This window comes from Tamandua tetradactyla, chromosome 6 (assembly GCF_023851605.1).
Source record: "Tamandua tetradactyla isolate mTamTet1 chromosome 6, mTamTet1.pri, whole genome shotgun sequence".
Lineage (NCBI taxonomy): Eukaryota > Metazoa > Chordata > Mammalia > Pilosa > Myrmecophagidae > Tamandua > Tamandua tetradactyla.
Window position 1 is genome coordinate 125,519,733 of NC_135332.1, and position 19,425 is coordinate 125,539,157.

A 19,425-nucleotide genomic window follows, 5' to 3' on the forward strand; every position below is an offset into this window, starting at 1 on the left:
TCTTCTTGGTGGCTTGCCCCTTTCATTTACACATAGTGTCTTTGTCTCTTTTAACAATTTTGCATTTAAAGACTAATTTGTCTGATATAACTTCCACTCTTTTCTGGTTACTGTTTACATGGAATTATCTTTTTCCAACCTTTCATTTTCAAACTTTCTGTGCCCCTGGGTCTAACTTAAATCTCCTGTAGACAGCATATAATTTTTTTTTCCATTCTGTCAGGCTATATAATTTGGCTGGGGAGTTCAATTCCATTATTGTAAGGGCAGTACTTTCTCCAACCATTTTTATCTGTTGGCTTTTAGGTCATATCTTACTTTTTCTCTCCTTTTAGTTCCCCTTACAAACATTCTTCACTTCTACATTCTCCTCCGAACTTCTCTCTCTCGTCTTTTCCTATCGGCCTGTAGTATTCCCTTTATCATTCCCTAAAGGGCAGATCCCTTTTTAACAAACTGTCTCAGTTTCTGTTTATCTGTGAATATTTTAAACTCTCCCTCATTTTTGAAGGACAGTTTTGTCAGATGTAATATTCTTGGCTGGCAATTTTTCTTTTTCAGCATCTGTGACAGTTTGAAACTGTTGTGTACCCCAGTAAAGCCATATTAAAGAATTCAATATTGTTGGGTAGGATCTTTTTTATTAAGTTGTTTCCCATGGAGATGTGACACAAGTGGATGGGACCTTTTGATTAGGTGGTTTCCACAGACATGTGTCTCCACCCATTCAAGGCGGGGTTGCTTACTGGAGTCCTATAAGAGGGAACCATTTGGGAGAAAGCCTCAGGGATGACACAGAGAGATGTTGGAGATACAGAAGGAAAATGCCCCTAGGGAAGTCATTTTGAAATAAGAAACCAGGAGAAAAAGCTCGCAGATGTTGCCATGTGCCTTCCCAGGTGACAAACAAACACCAAATGTTATCAGCCCTTTCTGGAGTCAAGGTATCCTTCTCTGGATGCCATACTTTGGACATTTTTATGGATCTAGAACTATAAACTTCTAGCTTAATAAATTCCCTCTATAAAAGCCAACCCATTTCTGGTATATTACATATCCAGGAGCATTAACAAATCAAAACAGTATCTTAAATATATCATACCACTGCCTTTTCACCTCCATGGTTTCTTATGAGAAATCCAAACTTAGTCTTATCTAGTTTTCCCTGTAAGTGATGAATGGCCTTTTTCATGCTGCTTTCAAAATTCTCTTGTCTTTGGCATCTGACAGATAGAACAGCAAATATCCTACAGTAGGTCTGTTCAGACTTATTCTATTTGGAATATGTTGCACTTCCTGGACTTGTATAGTGATGTTTTTTATAAGGGTTTGAAAATTTTCAACCATTATTTCCTCAAATATTCTTTTTGCTCCTTTTCTTCTCTTCTTCTGGGACATTATGACACATGTATTCATGTGCTTCAAGCAGTAATTTCAATTCCCTAAGATTCTGCACAATTTTTCCATCCTTTCTTTATCCGTTCTTCTGCAAGTGTATTTCAGAAGTCCTGTCCTTTAGTTTGCTGATTTCTTTCCTCTTCAAATCTATTGTTGTATGTCTCCAATGCATTTTAAATCTCTTCTATTGTGCCTTTCATTCTCGTAAGTTCTGCTACTTTTTTGCATGCTTAAAATTCTTCTTTATGTTTACCCAATATCTTCTTTATATCCTTCATCTCTTTTGCCACATTTTCCTTCATCTCACTGAATTGATTTAGGAGATATGTTTGAACAACCTTAGTTGTTTAAACTCCTGTATCTTGTCTGAAGTTTTAGTTTGTTCCACTAGGAACAAACTAGGCTGTATTTTTGTGTTTCTTAGTGTGACTTATGAGTTTTTGCTGATGTTCAGGCATCTTAGTTTCTTGATTAGTTTATTCTGGAGTTCATTTTCTCTCTTGCCTACCGTTTTCTTGTTGATTAGCTTTGTGCTATAGGTGGTTCAACTTATTCTAGATCTTTATATCAGCTAATGTTAAACTGATCAGATTTTTTCAGCTTTTATCTGATTCTTGCCCTGCATAAATGGTATAACTTTTGAGACTGCCCTATTTATGCAATTGTTTCACCCCAGAAATAAACTTTCTCTACCATATTCCTTCTCTTAGAATGCTGATCTCTTCTGTTTGTTTCTGATTTGCCTCTCTATGTTTTTAACACTCCTTTCATTATCTCTTAGCTACTTTTACCTGGAGGGCTGGTTCTGGGGAAGAGGGTCCCCCTAGAGAGGACTTAGCTCAGCCAATTTTTCCCAGATAAGACGGGTTCAGGACTCAGGAAGGAGATGCAGGTGAGTAACAAGGTTCCCTGGGGAGGAACCACACATCCCAGTAGGATGCCAATCTATTCTACGAACTCTTTGGATTCTGTACTTTTCCTATACTTCCCAACAGATGGTGCTCTTTAGTCGACTACTCCCCACAGCTCTAAGCTGGTACTGTGCCTTTAATTCTCAGCTGATTCCACCTCTCCTGGGTACATGGTTGAAACAGAGACTGCCAACAATTTTTGCCTGCTGAAACTATTGCTGGTATTCCTGGCTGTGAGATCTGAATTCTCTAAATAACAGATGTCACCTACACTGGGCCCTGCCCCCACCCCTCCTTTTCTTGGGGAAGATCTGTTCTTCAACCCTTGTCTCCACCACCTGCAAGATTACTGAAGTTCTTAATCAACCCCACTTCCACCCCTGACTGGGGCAGGAATGAGACAGACATGGCCAGCTGCTTTCTTTAATGGGCTATTTAATAAATATAGTCATCCTCAGAACTGGAGTCCAGCACCCAGAATTCGCCAATCAAGAGCTGGAGTTGGCAAATGCAGCCTCTCTCTCTAAGCCAACACTGCAATTGAATCCGCTGCCCTCCCCCACTACTTGGGACATGAATCCCAGGGGTGTAAATCTCCCTGGCAACATGGGACATGACTCCTGAGGATAAGGATGAGCCTGGCCCTGACAATGTGGGAATGAGAAAGCCTTCTGGACTAAAAGGAGAAAGAGAAATGTTATAAAGTTTCAGTGGCTGATAGATTTCAAAAAGAGTCAAGAGATCATTCCAGAAGTTATTCTTCTGCAGTATATCTAAATAGATATCCTTTTTCAGTTTTTGGTGTATTGAGCATAGCTAGAGGGAAATACCTGAAACTGCTGAACTGTAATCCAATAGTCTTGATTCTTGAAGACGACTGAATAACTATAGAGCTCTTAAGGTCAGTCTATGTGACTGTGAAAACCTTGTGATTGGCATTCCTTTTATCCAGTGTAAGGACAGATGATTAAGAAAAAAAAGACAAAAAATAAACAAACAATAGGGGGGATGGGATGTTTTGGGTCTTTTTTTTACTTCTATTTTTATTTTCTTATAAAAATGTACAGAGTTCCTATTTGGAAGAATGGAAATGTTTTGGTAATAAATGGTGGTGATGGTAGCATGAAATTGTGAATATAATTAAAAAACACTGAAATATATATCTGAATGTGGTTAAAAGGGGAGGTGTTATATTGCATATATGGTATCAGGATAAAAAATTTTTTAAATCCATGTAACGCACTATACAAACAGTGAACCCTAACCTAAACCATGGACTACAGTTAACAGTTCAATTAAAAAAAAATACTTTCATCAAGTGTAACAAATGTACTACATCAATGCAAGGTGTTAATAATACGGTGGCATATGGGAATCCTGCCTTTTATGCATGATTTTTCTGCAAACCCACAATTTCTCTAATACAAATTTAAAGAGAAAAAAATCACTAAGGCTCTTGAGGTAGAGTCTTCCTTCAGCAAACTGATCTCTGCCATCTCGAAAAGCCTCTATGTCTCTCTATTTGCCCTGCTTTCCTGCTAGGATCGGGATTGAAAGTGAACTTGCCAGGTTCTTTCTTTTGTGCATGAGTTGTAAATTTATCTGTGCTTGGAGCTGGCATCCAGCAGTCTGAATTTGCTAATCAAAAGCTGCAACTGGTGCCTGGCCAAGTCCCCCTCCCCCTGATCCTAGGAAGGAAGATATCTATTTCTAGACAGGGACTGACCCCTGAGGCAGCCTGCCATACCAGTGGGAGATGGGCACCAGCCTCTATAACATGGAGAGAGGTACTCACAAATATTCACTACAAGTGATTAGTTTCTTTCTTCTATTCATTCCTGGCTGGTGTGCAATGTGCTTCTGGTGTCCAGAATGTCCAGACAGTTGTTTCAGACAGCTCCTTGCTATTTACTAGCTGCCCAGGAAAATAAACTGAATCCTAGAACTTCGGTTGCCATTTTGGGTTTGTGTCTCCCAACTTTCTTTTTTCTTTCTTTTTTATTTTTTTTAATTCAACACTGAACTATTGTGAGGAGGCGGGACAAGATGGTGGCATAGTGAGGTGTGGAAATTAGTTTGTCCTCTAGAGCAGCTAGTAAATAGCAAGGAACAGTAAAGAACAATTTCTGGGGGAACATCAGTGACCAGACACACAGCATACACCAATATGGACCAGGTGGAATGGATGAGATCCCACCCAGAACTATAAGCACCCAAAAGTTGAGGGGGCCAGCATTCCTCCCCGATGGGCATGGCAGGCTGGCTCCATGAGGGGAAAGGAAACAGACTTTACTAGTAGCAAGGGCTTAACTCAACCAAGCTCCAATTGCAGAATTAATTAATAAATTCTGATTACTAAAAACAAGCCTCCAACACAGATAAGCCTGGAATAAGCACTAAAGGAACTAGGAGTTTTTGCCCTGGCAAAGAGGGAGCAGAGCTGATGGGAAAAAAAACAAACCAGAGGCTTTTTGAGTCAGACAGCACAATACTGGAAAAGCGCTGGACTTCAAGAAAAAGGGGCACAGAGCCTGGAGATACAGAGAGCCACATACCAACTCAAGCTCTTGAGTGGCAAACCCAAGAAGCGGGGATCCAGCTCTGAAAAGCCTGTTTTGCTTTTTTAATCTTCTTAACACCTCATTAGATAGCTTTAAAAATAAATGGTATTTGGGACAGGCCAAGGCTCATCAGGCAGAGTTCTCACCTGCCATGCCAGAGACCCGGGTTAGTTTCCCGGTGCCTGCCCATGCAAAAAATAAATAAATAAATAAATAAATAAATAAATAAATAAATGGTATTTGGAAACCTGGATCTCCATATGAAAAGAATGAAAGAGGATCCATATCTCACACCTTACACAAAAATTAACTCAAAATGGATCAAAGATCTAAACATCAGAGTTAAGACCATAAAACTGTTAAAAGAAAATGTAGGGGAACATCTTACAAATCTTGTAATAGGAGATGGTTTCCTAGCTCTTAAACCCAAAGCATGAGCACTGAAAAAAAAAAAATAGATAAATGGGACCTCCTCAAAATTAAACACTTTCATGAATCAAATGGGAAAGTAAAAGACAGCCTATGCAATGGAAGATGATATTTGGAAACTACATATCAGAGTGTACGATCCAGAATATATAAAGAGATTCTTCAACTCAACAAAAAGACAAAACAACAAACCACCCAATCAAAAAATGGGCAAAAGACATGAACAGAGAGTTCTCAAAAGGGGAAATACAAATAGTTAAAAGGCACATGAAAATATGCTCAACTTCACTGGCTATTAGAGGAAAGCAAATCAAAACCACAACGAGATATCATTTGACACCCACTAGAATGGCCATTATCAAAAAAACAGAAAACGACAAGAGGATATGAAGAAAAGGCACATTTATCCAGTGTTGGTAGGAATGTAAAATGATATAACCACTCTGGAAGGCAGTTTGGTAGTTTCTCAGGAAGCTAAGTACAGAACTGCCATATGATCCAGCAATCCTATTGCTAGGTATGTATTCAGAGGAACTGAAGTTAAGGACACGGACATTTGCAAATCAATGTTTATAGTATTACTTACATTTGCCAAGAGATGGAATTAGCCCAAATGTCCATCAACAGACAAGCTGTGGTATATACATACAATGGAATACTACACAGTACTATGACAGAATAAAGTCATGAGGCATGTAACAATGTGGGTGAACCTTGAGAATATTATGCTGATAAAAGTAGGCAGTCTACCCAATTTCTACCCTTTATCTCCCCCTTTTATTTTATCCCTAACTTTTTTTTATATATCTGTGCATACCCTGGATAAAAGGACCATCAGACACAAGGTTTTCACAATCACAGCTACACTATAAAAGCTATATTGTTATAAAATCATCTTCAAGAATCAAGGCTACTGGAACACTGTTCAAAAATTTCAGGTGCTTTCCTCTAGCCACTCCAATACACCATAAACTAAAAAGGGATATCTATATAACGCATAAGAAAAACCTCCAGGATAACCTCTCAACTCTGTTTGAAATCTCTCAGCCACTGAAAAATTATTTTGTTTCATTTCATTCTTCCCCTTTTTGGTCAAGAAGTCTCTCTCATCCCAATGATGCTGGGTTCTGGCTCATTCCTGGGAGTCAGGTTCCACGTTGCCAGGGAGATTTATACCTCTGGGAGTCTTGTTCCAGGTAGCAGGGAGGGCAGTGAGTTCACCTGCCAAATTGGCTTAGAGAAAGAGGCCACATCTGAGCAACAGAAGAGGCTCTCCAGGGGATGACTCTTAGGCATAACTGTCAACAGGCTTAGCCTCTCCTTTGCAGGAATAAGCTTCATAGGAACGAGATCCAATATCAAATGCTCAGTCTATTGAACTGGTTGTTTCCACTGCTTGCAAGAATAACAGGAATTCCCCAAATGGGGAAGCTTAATATTTCCTTTCTCCCAGTCCCCAAGGGGACTTTGCAAATATTTTTTTATTCTCTTCCCAAATTACTCTGGGATATATTGGGGCATCACACTAACCTGCACAAGCCAACAAGATCTCATGCCCTATTCAAGATTCCATGTAATTATGGTGCCCAAGTAATACAAATTAAATTAGATAATGTGCTACTCAAAAATACAAATTTTGCACCAAATAAGCCCTTTTGATCCCACACAGAGGTTGAAGTTTGAAAATATGGGCCATATCATCCTTTACCCATTCTTCTGATTTACCTTAGTCGTATCCACATCAGCTTCATTCATATTGCTAGACAAAGTCTGATCACTTTTTCAGCTTTTTTTTAACTGTTGCTGAATGGGGTACTGCTGACTTTCATAGCTTCAGTGCTCTAACCCTGAGTCTCAACTGTCACATAATACCTACAGTTTCACGGAACAACCAGGTTATATACAAATAGCTCAGTATCTTAGAATTTAGAAGTATCAGTTACAACTCCTAAATATATGTGACTGCTGTAAAAGCTTGAGCTAAGGGGGTAAAGAAATAAGGCTGGTTAGAAAATATTTAAAGCCATCACAGTGAAGAATGAAGCCAAGGCCACCAGCAGCATCCTAAGCAAAGGCTCTGTGGCAGACCTGGGTATGCTTTCCTGCCCTGGTTCCTGCCTGCACCCAGCCCCCAGAGTTCCTGAGCTGCCCAACATCCTCCAAATAAATTCCTTTTCAGTGTAAGTCAGCTAAAGTCAGTTTCTGTGTCTAGAACTAAAAGTCTCATTTGGTGTATTAACTCCACCCCAGTTTCACTTTATCATTTGAAATAGAAAAAGAAATACCTGTGAGATGGATACTTTTCCTTTATGGCAGAGAAAAGCATTTTTTCAATTTTTTGGTCAGTAGCAGTTACCAAATCAGCTGGAGAACTTTTAATCATAACATTCATTTCATTTTTTAGGGCTTCACGAACCACCTAAAAAGATTTTTTTGGTTAGCAAATAGAAAAGGCAGTAATTTTAAATCAGATTAAAAGCTGAAATACAGAAATGGTTTAAAACATTGAACCTGTCTTAAATGAATATTCTTATGCATTTCTTACCACAATGACTATCAAATAAGCCTTAGTGGTTATGATCTTCTAGATAAAAAAACAGATAATCTTACATCCTGTTTGAGATTCACAATTGTATCATTATCACACACAAAAAAGTTTTCAATAGAACTGAATATTGATTTATCTGGAGAATACACTTTATTTAAAATGTCTAGTAAAATGAAAACAAATGCAATTTAGTCAATAGTAGGTTTTGTTTAACAATGCAAGCACACATTGTCCACAACCATCACATTATGGCCAACATACCTCTCCAGCTTGTCTTGCTAGGGTTATTGCATAATCCATGCATTCCTTCCAAGGATCAGCCATCTTCCGAATAAATTTAACACATATTAGCACAAAGCAGTTATAAAACGTTAAGAGGCTTAATTACACAAGTTAGTTGAAAAAAGTATCTCAATTAGCCAACATACTTTCATTTTATTTCACTCATATTTTAGAATTCACTTATTTTAAAGATTCATTCCTGGACCCAATATATACCACTTTTTACCTAAACTAGTCCACTTGTAAACATTTTCATAACAAAAAATACTTATGAAAATCTCTCCCAAAGTGTCCATACCACATCACATTAAAAAAAGAAAGAAAATAAAGAAAGAGCACAAGAAATTGACAGTCACACCAGAAAATAAGAGAAACACCAGGAATACTGAAATAAAAGAAGCTTTGAACGGAAGGGGCAAAATGCGTATGTACTAATTGAATGCCAGGCAATATGTCAGATGCTTTACACAAGAGCTATTACTTCTTTTTACTTAGGCTGTAAAGATGCAGAACTTAAGACTCAGAGATGATAAATAGTTTTTCCCAAGGTAATAAAGTCTAGGTAACACACTCAGAATTTGAACCCAATTCTGATATTAAACTCCACTGTTCTTTCTACTTTATATTCTGAGGGAAGAAAATTTCAGAACTAAAAAAGTTAAGTGAAAAAAAATAAGCCCAGGCAACCACAGTGGCTCAGTGGCAGAGTTCTTGCCGGCCATGCCAAAGACCCGGGTTCAATTCCTGGTGCCTGCCCACGTTAAAAAATAAATAAAATAAATAAATAAATAAATAAGCCCAACTCTGCAATCACTCTGAAATCACTGCCCTTCCCCCCACATGGGACATGACATTCAGGAGTAAGAGTCTCCCTGGCTGCGTGGGAGATGACTCCCAGGGATGAATCCAGCCCTGGAACTGTGGGATCAATAATTCCATCCTGACCAAAAGGGGGAAAAGAAGTGTAACTAATAAAGCATCAGTGGCTGGGAGAGTTCAAATAGAGTCGAGAGGCCACTCTGGAGATTACTCTTACACAAGCTTCAGTTAGACACTGCTACCTATCATAACCTGCAAACCCCAACCAAGGCCATTTCAGCCAATCCTAAGGAACACCTAGGGCAATATGTAAGATTCTACAAAGGTTCCATGCACCAGGGTAACTTTCCAGAAACCTATGGCCTCCAGATGGGTCCCTGGACCAGATAAGTCCTGAAACCTAGAAGGTCCAGCCTCTCCAGAATATCAGCTAGTTCCATCTCCCTACCCCATTTTATTGACAGCCCCTTCCAACATAAAAAGGTTAGAATGGTCATAGCCCAAACACCCCTAAAGAGTGGAGCAGAAAGATCAAAAGTGATGGTGGAGCTATACAGAGAAGGTAGAGTTTAACAAACGAATATGGTTGCTGAATCATTAAATAATATTTCTTTTAATCTCTAGTACCTTAGAGCAGCTAGAAGTAAAAACCTAAAATTGTGGAATTGTAACCCATATCAAACTCTGAAATTTGTTCAATGACTAATTGTTTTGCTATGCTTTTAAATTTATTGTTTTCTTGTATATATGTTACTTTTCACAAAAAAAGAAAAACAAGTTGAAAAAATAAAAATAAAATAAATCTAAACCCCTAAGAGTTACAAATAAATACAAACTTGTAATCCTAACAGTTACAAATAAATATAATAATCAGTTAAAAAAAAAAAAGGAGTGGAGCAATTAAAAAAAAGGAAAGAAATTTATTTCTCTGAGTTTCAGAAACAGAAAAAGCAACTAATTTCTATGCTCTGAACTGTCCAGCTTTCCACTGACTTGTGAAGAGAAAACTAAAATAACTCACCTCTGCTTGACCACACTCTAAAGTCAGTAATTAGCACAGTGAATTTTAAATTGTAAGACTCAGAAAGATGTGGGATCATTTATAAAGCAGCCCTTATTTTGTTTCCCGTAAAGCTGTCAATGAAGAATTACTGTCACAGTGCTCACATGAGAGGAAAGGCAAGAGGAGAGGAGCGCTAAGGGCAGACATGCTGAGCTGTTCCTACAAGTTACTTTCTCTAACTGATAAAAGAATTTTAAAAATTTTAAAAGGAATCCACTTTTTAAGTTATGTAAGTTACTATTTAGAGATCTTCAAGAACTTTTTCCAAATACTTTTTTCCATTCTTATTTACTCCTATTCTTCTCTTCTAATTCTTAACAGAACTAGATGTTCTCAGGATGCATTTTTCTTGCCAGAAACTCTGTTAGGCCACTCACACCCCCATCATCTTATTGCACAGATGTAACTCCTGCTAATTTTTCAAAGCCCATTTCAAATCTTTCCTCTAGTCTAGGGATTTTCAACCTGGAAGTCATTATTTGTTTAATCATTCAATAGATATTTAATGAATACCCACTATATGCTGTGCATGGTACCACAGTGAGGAAAAACAGTTCCCATTCCCACCTCCTCTCTAGTGGGGAGTCAGCTATGAATAATTTTTTAAAAACCCAACAACAGCTTACTTGCAAAATCACAACTGCAATAAAGGCCAAAGAGGAGAAGTAGGAAAAAAGCTTTTAACAGGGGAGCTCTGGAATCCGGTAAGGTTTCTCTAATGACATGATTAAGTAGAAATCATGATTATATCAAAGGACAAGAGAACAGGAATTAATAAATGTAGGATGCCTGATCCCTGAAGAGAAGCTGAACAGCCTAAGTGTGGCACTGTAGTATAGAAGTCAGAGGAAGCAGGATGAGCCTGGGAGATGGTAGACATCACCCTGCTCAGGGCCACAGACATAAGGATTTTGATTTTGATTCTGAGGCTGATTTGCAGAACCATGAAGAATCATTTCACTGGCTACTTAACAGAAGGGACTGCAGGGTAGAAGGAAGAGCAGAGAGTGGGGTGTGGGTAGACCAGTTCAGAGATTTACATTTAGAATGCAGTAGTGCAGACACCTAATGGATGGCTTAAATCTGGGGGTGGGGAGGAAAGAAGGGGGCGGGGTGCCTTAGTAACAGTGAATGTGAGGACTGAGGGAAAAGATGAGTTTAATTTTGCCTAGATTTCCCACTTTGGCAACTACATGGATATAATGGCAACATCCACTGATACAGGGAGCAACGGAGAAAAGAATCAAATTTGGGATTTGGGCAGAACATAGAGACTTCAATTAGTAGAAGATGCGCGGCCTTTGTGAAACCAAAAGAAATAACAACTAGCTGAGTATATGAATCCTGAGCCCGGAGGAAAGGTACGAGTGCAGATTATATATGTAAGTCATTTGAGTAGGCAGCAACTGAGGTCCTGTGTCTGAATGGCATACAGTGAGAAGCTAGGAGGGAGCTTTGCCCTGGAAGAGCCCGTTAAACTTAACACATCACTCTCAGAGCATTTGTGTGTAGGCCTCCTCATCCCAACCAGTTGCTAAACTTCTCGATGGAAGAGGTCATATTTTATTCCCCTTCACTTCCCAAAGCTACAAACATTTTAAACCTTTCCAACTGTTCCCAGAGACGAGATCGACGCCACCTCCCTCCCAGTTATCTATTCCCAGCGGCACGAACGGGATCTGAAGTGCTGCCCCATCACCTACTTTGGGACGTGACCCTGGGAATGTCCGGAGCTTCTTGGGGAATGAAAAGCGGAGGATTATTTTACATAACCTCCCAACAGGACTAAGTAGGATCGCGTGGGAGAAACCGCCACACGCAGTGTCACTCGGCCCGGAGGGATGGAGCCGCTCGGGTTGCAGCCTCGGCCCCTGGACGCCCACCCCCGCCCGCACCCCCCACCGCGCCCACTCGAGCTGGCCGCAGCGGGTGTGGCCACAACGAACCTCCCAGGCCCACAGCGCCAGTCTCTCGCCAAGCCCGCCCGAGGGCACGCGCGGGGTCGCGAGAACTACTCTCACCTCAGCTTGCGTGGTGGGGTTGGGGTCCCGCAGTTGTGGGCGGGTATGGATCACGCAGGCTGGCTCTTCCGGAGGGAGAAGGATGCTCAGAACAGGAAGTCCCGCCTCCAGATGCCCCGCCCACACGGGGGCGGGGATGTCTTGGAAGCCCCGCCCCGAGCTGCGGCGGGGCGGTAACTCCTCGGCTTCTCAACTCCGGCCTTTCTAATTTCTGTTCTCCTGTTATTCCTCCTTACTTTGCTCACTCCTTCTTCCTTGTCCCACTCATTCCCGTTTTCCTTTTTCTCTTCTTCTCTTTCCTTCATTTATTCTATACCCTCATTTTGACAAAGCACAAATTGGAGATATGACTCCGAATGTGCAACTTTTGTTTGCTGAATCTACCCTAGGTATGAAATATTTGTTTTTTGTTGTTTGATAATCGGTAGCCAGAACCTACTGCCTCTATTCTCGATTATTCGTTTGGTTACCATTTATTGAAGACTTGCCGTGCTCTAGGTGTTTTTTTGTGTATTTTAATTAAACGTTGCAACAGTTCTATGAGGAAGGCAAGGCTAGCATCATCAAACAGATGAGGAAACTGAAGCTCGGAGAAGTTAGATAATTTGTCTTTAGATACACAGCTAGAGCAGAGAGTGGAACACACGGACTCCAAAGTCTACACACTGTAATACATGGCACAATGAGAATGTATTATATGAGTTGCTAGGAATTTTATCGTCCTTAAAATGTTTCCTCTTCTTGAAATAGCAAGTCTGGCAACTTAGTATGTATACTCTGACCATTATCATGTTAAAAAAAAATTGCAAAGATATAACATATTCTAGCCACAACAGGGTCCAGGAAAGCACATTATTCAGCAACTTCCTTGCTTGTGAAATGATTGCTTCTCTTAGTTTAATCAAAAGACTGGGTGTTGTAATCAACATGCTGCAAATGAAACACATCTCAGAGATTAATAATGTGAACGGTGGACCCAATCCTCAAACCTTATAAAAAGCTAGAAGGCCTTTGTCTTCATTTTTTCTCAACACTGTTGCCTTAAATTGCCAGTTTGAATAAATTCGTTTATCTGGCAAATGATGCTTTTGTTTTCCAATTATAAAAAAAGTCAAAATTTAATTGGTTCATTATCAGACTTTAAAACAAATCTTACCAACAATATACTGACAAGTGTTGATTTGTAACTAAATAAAAATGTCCAGGTGTTTGCAGAAATGCCACCAGTCATCTTTAAACCTTCTATAAATGAACACTAATTTAGCAAAGCTGATAAAATCAGTGTAAGCAATATGAACTAAGAGATTTATAAGATCAAATCTCTTGTTCTTTCAAATTAAAATCATTTCAAGCTTCCTATGTCAGATGAGCAGGAAGTCCAGTCTTTTCCTAGGGCTTCAGTTGCTACCTCACAACTGCTCCCAAGTAATTCTAAGGGTTTCTCCAGTCCAGAGAGGGGCATTCTGTTTCCAAATGCCATGCTGACAGTAAATTCAAATCTGTCAGACACATAGGGAGGTCTAGGAGTTTCAGATTTGATTGTGACTTTGTTGTAAACTGATTCCATACATCTAAAAGATCTTTTTCCAGGGCTGTGAAAGTGGTTCAAATGGCTGGAGAGATCGCAGTACATGGTACATTGCTCTCAGATTCCCAAATGTGCAGTTTTGAAAGCTATAATCACATCTTCAGCCATTGTTCCCAATTCCAAAACCACCTGCCATTCCAAGCTGTTGGAGTATGGAGGGGATAGGCTCCACCCTCAGCCACACCCAGTACCAGGATCAAACCTGTATCTTGTTGTGGTGTCCAGATGGCCATTCCAGATCTCCCTATCTTGAGTTCCCTCTTGGATGCCTTTGATAATCTTGTCTGCTAGCTGACTTCCATCCATGAGAGAGGTTCTAATTAGGTTTAGTCTCAAAATGAAAGAGAGATGTAGTAGTCAGGGTTCTCAAGAGAAACTAAACAGACAGAAAATACACACATATGTATATATGCATATAAATATATATAATGAAAATGTTATGGGTATTTTTATAGGAATTGACTCACGTGACTCTGGCCATGGGTAAGTCCGAATTCCGTAGGGCAGGCTGTAAGCTGGGAACTTCAATGAAGGTTTTCAATAAATTCCCCAGGAGAAGCTGGCTGGCTGAATGAAATAGAGATGGAAAGTCTCCCTTCTGAGCTGAAATCATAACTTTTCTGTTTTGAGGCCTTCAACTGATTGATGAGACTTCTCTCATTTTTGAAGGCAATCTCCTCAGTTGCTTGTGGATGTGATCAGCCATAGATGCAATCAAATTATTTATGCTTTAAGTCCATAAAATGTCCTCACAGTAACAATCAGTCCAGTGCTTGTTTGACCAAACTAGACACCAAAACCAGGCCAAGTTGCCATGTGAACTTAATTATCACAGGAGATGAGATCCCACACTTTTCCTCCTTAGGAACCTGATTGTACATGAAGTGGTTTCAAGTAGGATGTCCTTTGTAAAACCAAAAAGTGGTCTGGTTTAACCCTTGCCCATGCTCAATAGGTGACCAATTGCCCTGTGATTGTATAAGCAGGAGGGACACCACAAGATTCTTACCAGGCAATCTTGGGCATCTTGCTCACTCTACTTAGTCTCTGGGGCTGCCTACTTTTAAATGGAAGCTCCTTTCAGTAAAAAAAATTTAAATTCCACATACCAAGACCCTCTAGGTTAATAGTTAATTGTTTAGTGGACTTTGGTTTAAAATGGTCAAATTTATATGCACAATGTGCAGATGCTCACTGGTGGCAACTCCAGGAAATCTAACAAGATTTAATTTTTTGATATAACATAGATTGGAGTTGCAGATATTGGTTAAGACCTCTGGCATCCCCTTATGATCCCTACACCTTTCTCAGAAATAAGAACTGTGTGTCATACAGTTTATTATCCTTGGTAGAGAGTATCATAGAGTCATCTCTTAAGGGTTGGAAAAAACTTTTTAAAAAACTGGCTTAACACATCTACCTTTGGATCCTTTTCAAACCAATCATGGCTGTGTAAATTAGTCAGTATTTTACTCATTAAAATGAGTAACTCAACTCATTAGGCAAGTCTACTTTATTCTAGTCATTCTTAAAAGGAAAGAGAATAACTTGAGTAAGTTCACCCTCATCAAAATTTTTAGGCAGGGTTTACTATGGAAAATCTCCGTCTTCCATATTATAAGAATGCTTTGTAAGTGGGAGATCATTCAAATATGCATATAATAACAATAGTAATAGAGTTTACTATGTGTTAGGCATTGTTTTAAGTATTTTAGTCATATTAACTCATTCAGTCCTCACAACAATCCTATGAAGTAAGTGCTATCATTATCCTTATTTTCCAGAAGAATTTAGTGATAGAGAAATTAAGTTACTAGACCAAGGTCACCAGTTGGTAAGTAACAGAACTAGAATTGCAGACACAGGCATAGTCTGGCTCCAGAGTGTATGATCTTTACTTTACAGGTCTTATTGACCAATTACTTTGATAAACATATAATGAGCAACTATTCAAAATGCATTGTGTTAACCACTGCTGGAAATCAAAGAATAGTATGTGATCCTTGACCTCAAGCACCTCACATTAGTTGTTGCTCTAACTAGAAAGCAGCAGCAGTGTGAGCTTTCTTCTTCTCTTAACCCCATCACCCTGCCCATGATGCTAGGACCTAGAATTCTATGTAAGAAACACAGGCTTACAATGTCAAGATCATAAACTTCAGTCAAACATCTTCATTTACAGATCTGAAAACTGAAGTGCAGAGAAACGGTTTGTTTGAGGTCAATACAATACAAGTGCAACTAGAAAGGCACTTCCCAATCTATTAAACCCATCATATAATGTCTGCAAGCTAAATTTGTGAAAATTTAATTATATTTTAAATCTGAGTGGAGATTTTTGTTTAAAAGAGTTAGTTGTAAAATGTTCCACAAAGGTAATAATAATTTTATAAAGTGAATAATAAAAACCCACCACCACTTCAATCCAGGTCTTTTATAAATTTTGGTTTTCATAAACTGGATTTGTTGAAATTAGATAAAAAGGACTTCAGTTGTCTGATCTACTGACAAAGACAACAAAAATTCTCTAGTACTAAGGGCAAGATGGTGAATGATACTGACAAAAAAATTTTAAGTTTTATGTTCCATAGCTAGTTGTCAGATTGATATTTCAAATCAATAGCAAATATATTGGGGTCAAAGGTTTAAACTCTGATGAAATAATAATAAAAGCAAACACTGTATTTTAGGCTACTGTTCTAAGTGCATTGTATATATTATCTCGTTTAATCCTCATGACAATCTGATGGACACCAGTATCTCTACTTTACAGATGGGGAAACTGGACCTCAGGGAGATAAGTTATTTGCCTTAAGTCACAAGGTTAGGAAATGGGAGGAAGCAGAATTATTTGGAATGATATTTCTTATTCCTGATGTCCACATTCTTTTTGGAGAAGAGACTGGAATTAGATGCTAAACATTTCCATTGAATATTTAAAAGTGGCATATGCTATGTTTCAACTCTTCATTTGAACAAACACATAGAAAGAGATCATATAAGATATGAGGAGCATCAAAATGAACAAAATTCTCATGCTCAAGGATTTATAGCAAATAAGAAGGATAAAACAGGAATATAAATAGTAGGTTTGTTAAGTACAATGAGTACAAAAAATTTTGATGAGAATTTAGAGAAAATTTCACTTATAGGTTGGTAAAAGGAAATAGAAAAAGGTTCATAGCAAAGGTGATATTTGAGCCAGGTCTGTAAGAATGGTGAAGATTTAGATAGAAATGGGGTGGGCCTCTCAGGTAGCAGGGACAGCATGGACAAAGGCATAATCATAAGACATCAAGTCATCCTGTTTGATGGAAGTGTAAAGAAATGGAAAGGGGACAAAAAATTGGAAAGCTAGATTGAGGTCAGACAGAACAGTGTAATAAATGACTCACTAAAGAAGATAGACTTTATTCAAAAGGATGAAAAGGTTGAGTAGCAGAGAAACTACATGATCAAATTCAGACTTGAGGAAGATAATGCTGACAGTAGTTGGAGGGTGGACAGAGAGGCTAAAAATGGTTAGAAAGGTTTATTATATAATAGGAAGACCAAAAGTGGTGGCACTGGGACTGAAGAGGAGACTGATAAAAAGACATTATAGGAATTTTTCTGCAGGAAATAATGAAAGAAAGAGAGAGAGAGACAGAGACAGAGAGACAGAAAGACAGAGAAACAGAAAGAGAGACAAGAGAGAAGAAATGATTTTGCGCTTAAGGGTAAACAGTAATGTCTTTAGTGGGAGACATGGAAGGTAGGAGGAAGCACAGTTATGAAGTAAAGATGCTACATTTAATGTAAGACATGCTGATTCTGATGTGCTGAAGAGCAATCCAAATAGAAATGTGCAGATTCATTCCTTGAGTATTTACTGAATGCCTGTTATGTAAACACTCCTTCCTTAAATACTTAAGATACATCATGATCACTACAGAGAAGATATCTAAAAATTATTCTTTCATGTTTAAGAAACTATAATAAAATGTATTCAAATCATTCTCTATAAAATATCCCCAAAACAACTCAGATGAAAAGTTGACTCCTTCCTCTGAACTCCTGTACATTTAACTTTCTATACCACTTAGTGAGTGTTTAGCATGTGTGTGATTGTGTGTATACATATATATATTTGTTTTTTTTTTCTAATGTTGAGTTTTAAACTAGATCATAAAAGTGGCTTGAGAGCTGGCACCATTTAGACAGTTTTTGAACCCTACCCAGAGTAATGTTTTTATTGTTAGACCAGGGGAAACTTTTTTCTTTTCTCTTCTATGGTAAAGATACGTCTCTTTTTAGCCTTGTACACTAGAAGGAGCAATAACATTTCACATCCAGAACACATAGCTACTGTAAAAGGAGCAGCCGAAGCTAAATCTGCTTTGGACTGTGAAAATGACAGATGAATAACGGCAAGGGCTAAGAAACTATTTAGCATCCCACATTCAATAGCAATGGTTTTACAGACAGGAAGAGGTAGCATACAAATTTTAGCCAAGGAGTACCCAAACAACAAACCCAAGGCAGGAGCTAATAGACCCAACAGAAGCGTCTCTAGGTTAACTGTTTTTAGAAATATTAATCCCATTCTGAAAGTCAAATAAATCCCTATTGACATTAAAATAAAACTCAAAGGTCGAATTATCCTTTCTAGGACGTTTGCTTTTTCAGGTATTATACGCTTGACGATTATTCCAAATGATATAGGTATCAGTATGAAAAGGAGTGTTGACACAATTTTATAAATAGGAACATGAAGTGCTCCTGATAACCCTAACAATCCACTGTATATATAAGAATTAACAGGCATCATGATTAAAGCCAATAATGTAGATGTGCAAGTCATCAAAATGGCCAAAGTGATATCTCCTTCTAGAAGCAGAGCAAAGAGATAGCCCCCACCCCCTCCTGGGCACGTACAGGTCATTACAAATCCAAAAGCCTGAGGCTCAGGCAGTGCTAAAATTTGGGTCAAAAGAAATCCACAAAATGGCATAAGAAAAAACTGTGTAACTGCCCCAAGAATTATTGGCACTGGTCTGTTCCATACTCTTTGAAGAACCTGCAATTCAATCTTGCAACCAAATGCACATTTATTTAATAGTATCATTGGGAGAATAATCATCAGGATATTTCTATCAATATGCATTGATGCTTGAAAAAGACTGTCTTTTCTTTGTTTGAGTACCTTGACTTTGACATTCTTTATTTCCTCAATGAGTCTTTCTTGCCTACCTTCAAAATCCCATAGTTGAATGGTCAAATTTGTCTCTCCTTCTTCATCTGTCACAACGTCTATGGTAAAGTTTGTAACATCCGATGAGATTTTCGTCACATTCACCACCTGCAGCACTTTAGGATCTTCTAACAGTACAAGGAGGTAGCTGGAGTTTGACCGTTTATCTTTGTAGTTTGACCTTACAAAGACAGTTTCTTCCGTCTTTGTAAAAAATAGTAGTCTAGTCTTTTCTATAGTAAGGAAACTGGTAAATGATTTCTGTGCATCTCCCAGAGTCACAAACAAGAGCAGACCAATAAAAAGTGTTCTAATCATTTTGAAAGCTTAACTTTAAAATGCAGTTTAAAAAAACAAAAAGAACAGCCTTCTTACAGGTATTCCAATAAGGTTCTGAGGTTTAGTTGGGTAACAGTTGTTTTTGCTGGATTAAAGTCCAGTGGGAGGGACCATTGCACTTTCCAAACAAGTTCAAAGCTATATAGCATGACACAACCTGTTTAACCTGTAGTTATGAACACTGAAAAGCCATGGCATTTAACAGGTTCAATTTATCCTAACAGAAATGTAAT

General features: G+C 38.5%; 2 protein-coding genes across 4 annotated transcripts in view; both read right to left on the bottom strand.

The window, feature by feature from the left end:
* IMPA1 (inositol monophosphatase 1) overlaps nucleotides 1-12,155 on the bottom strand; it is a 35,553-nt gene extending 23,398 nt beyond the window's left edge. The window contains exons 1-3 of one of the 3 annotated variants that reach the window (XM_077167089.1): nucleotides 12,033-12,155; nucleotides 8,109-8,171; nucleotides 7,585-7,718 (exon numbers count right to left, since the gene is read on the bottom strand). In XM_077167089.1, coding sequence (XP_077023204.1) covers nucleotides 7,585-7,718; nucleotides 8,109-8,171 — 197 coding nt within the window. In that variant the 5' untranslated portion in view covers nucleotides 12,033-12,155. Of the gene's footprint in view, nucleotides 1-5,885; nucleotides 6,162-7,584; nucleotides 7,719-8,108; nucleotides 8,172-11,714; nucleotides 11,883-12,032 lie in introns of those variants that run through there. The other 2 variants (XM_077167090.1, XM_077167091.1) reach the window with 2 other exon arrangements.
* A 5,298-nt stretch (nucleotides 12,156-17,453) lies between these two features.
* Nucleotides 17,454-19,224, bottom strand: SLC10A5 (solute carrier family 10 member 5). The gene has a single exon (XM_077163221.1). The coding sequence runs from the start codon at nucleotides 19,169-19,171 to the stop codon at nucleotides 17,858-17,860; it is 1,314 nt and encodes a 437-aa protein (XP_077019336.1). The 5' UTR covers nucleotides 19,172-19,224; the 3' UTR covers nucleotides 17,454-17,857.
* Nucleotides 19,225-19,425: the final 201 nt, after the last annotated feature.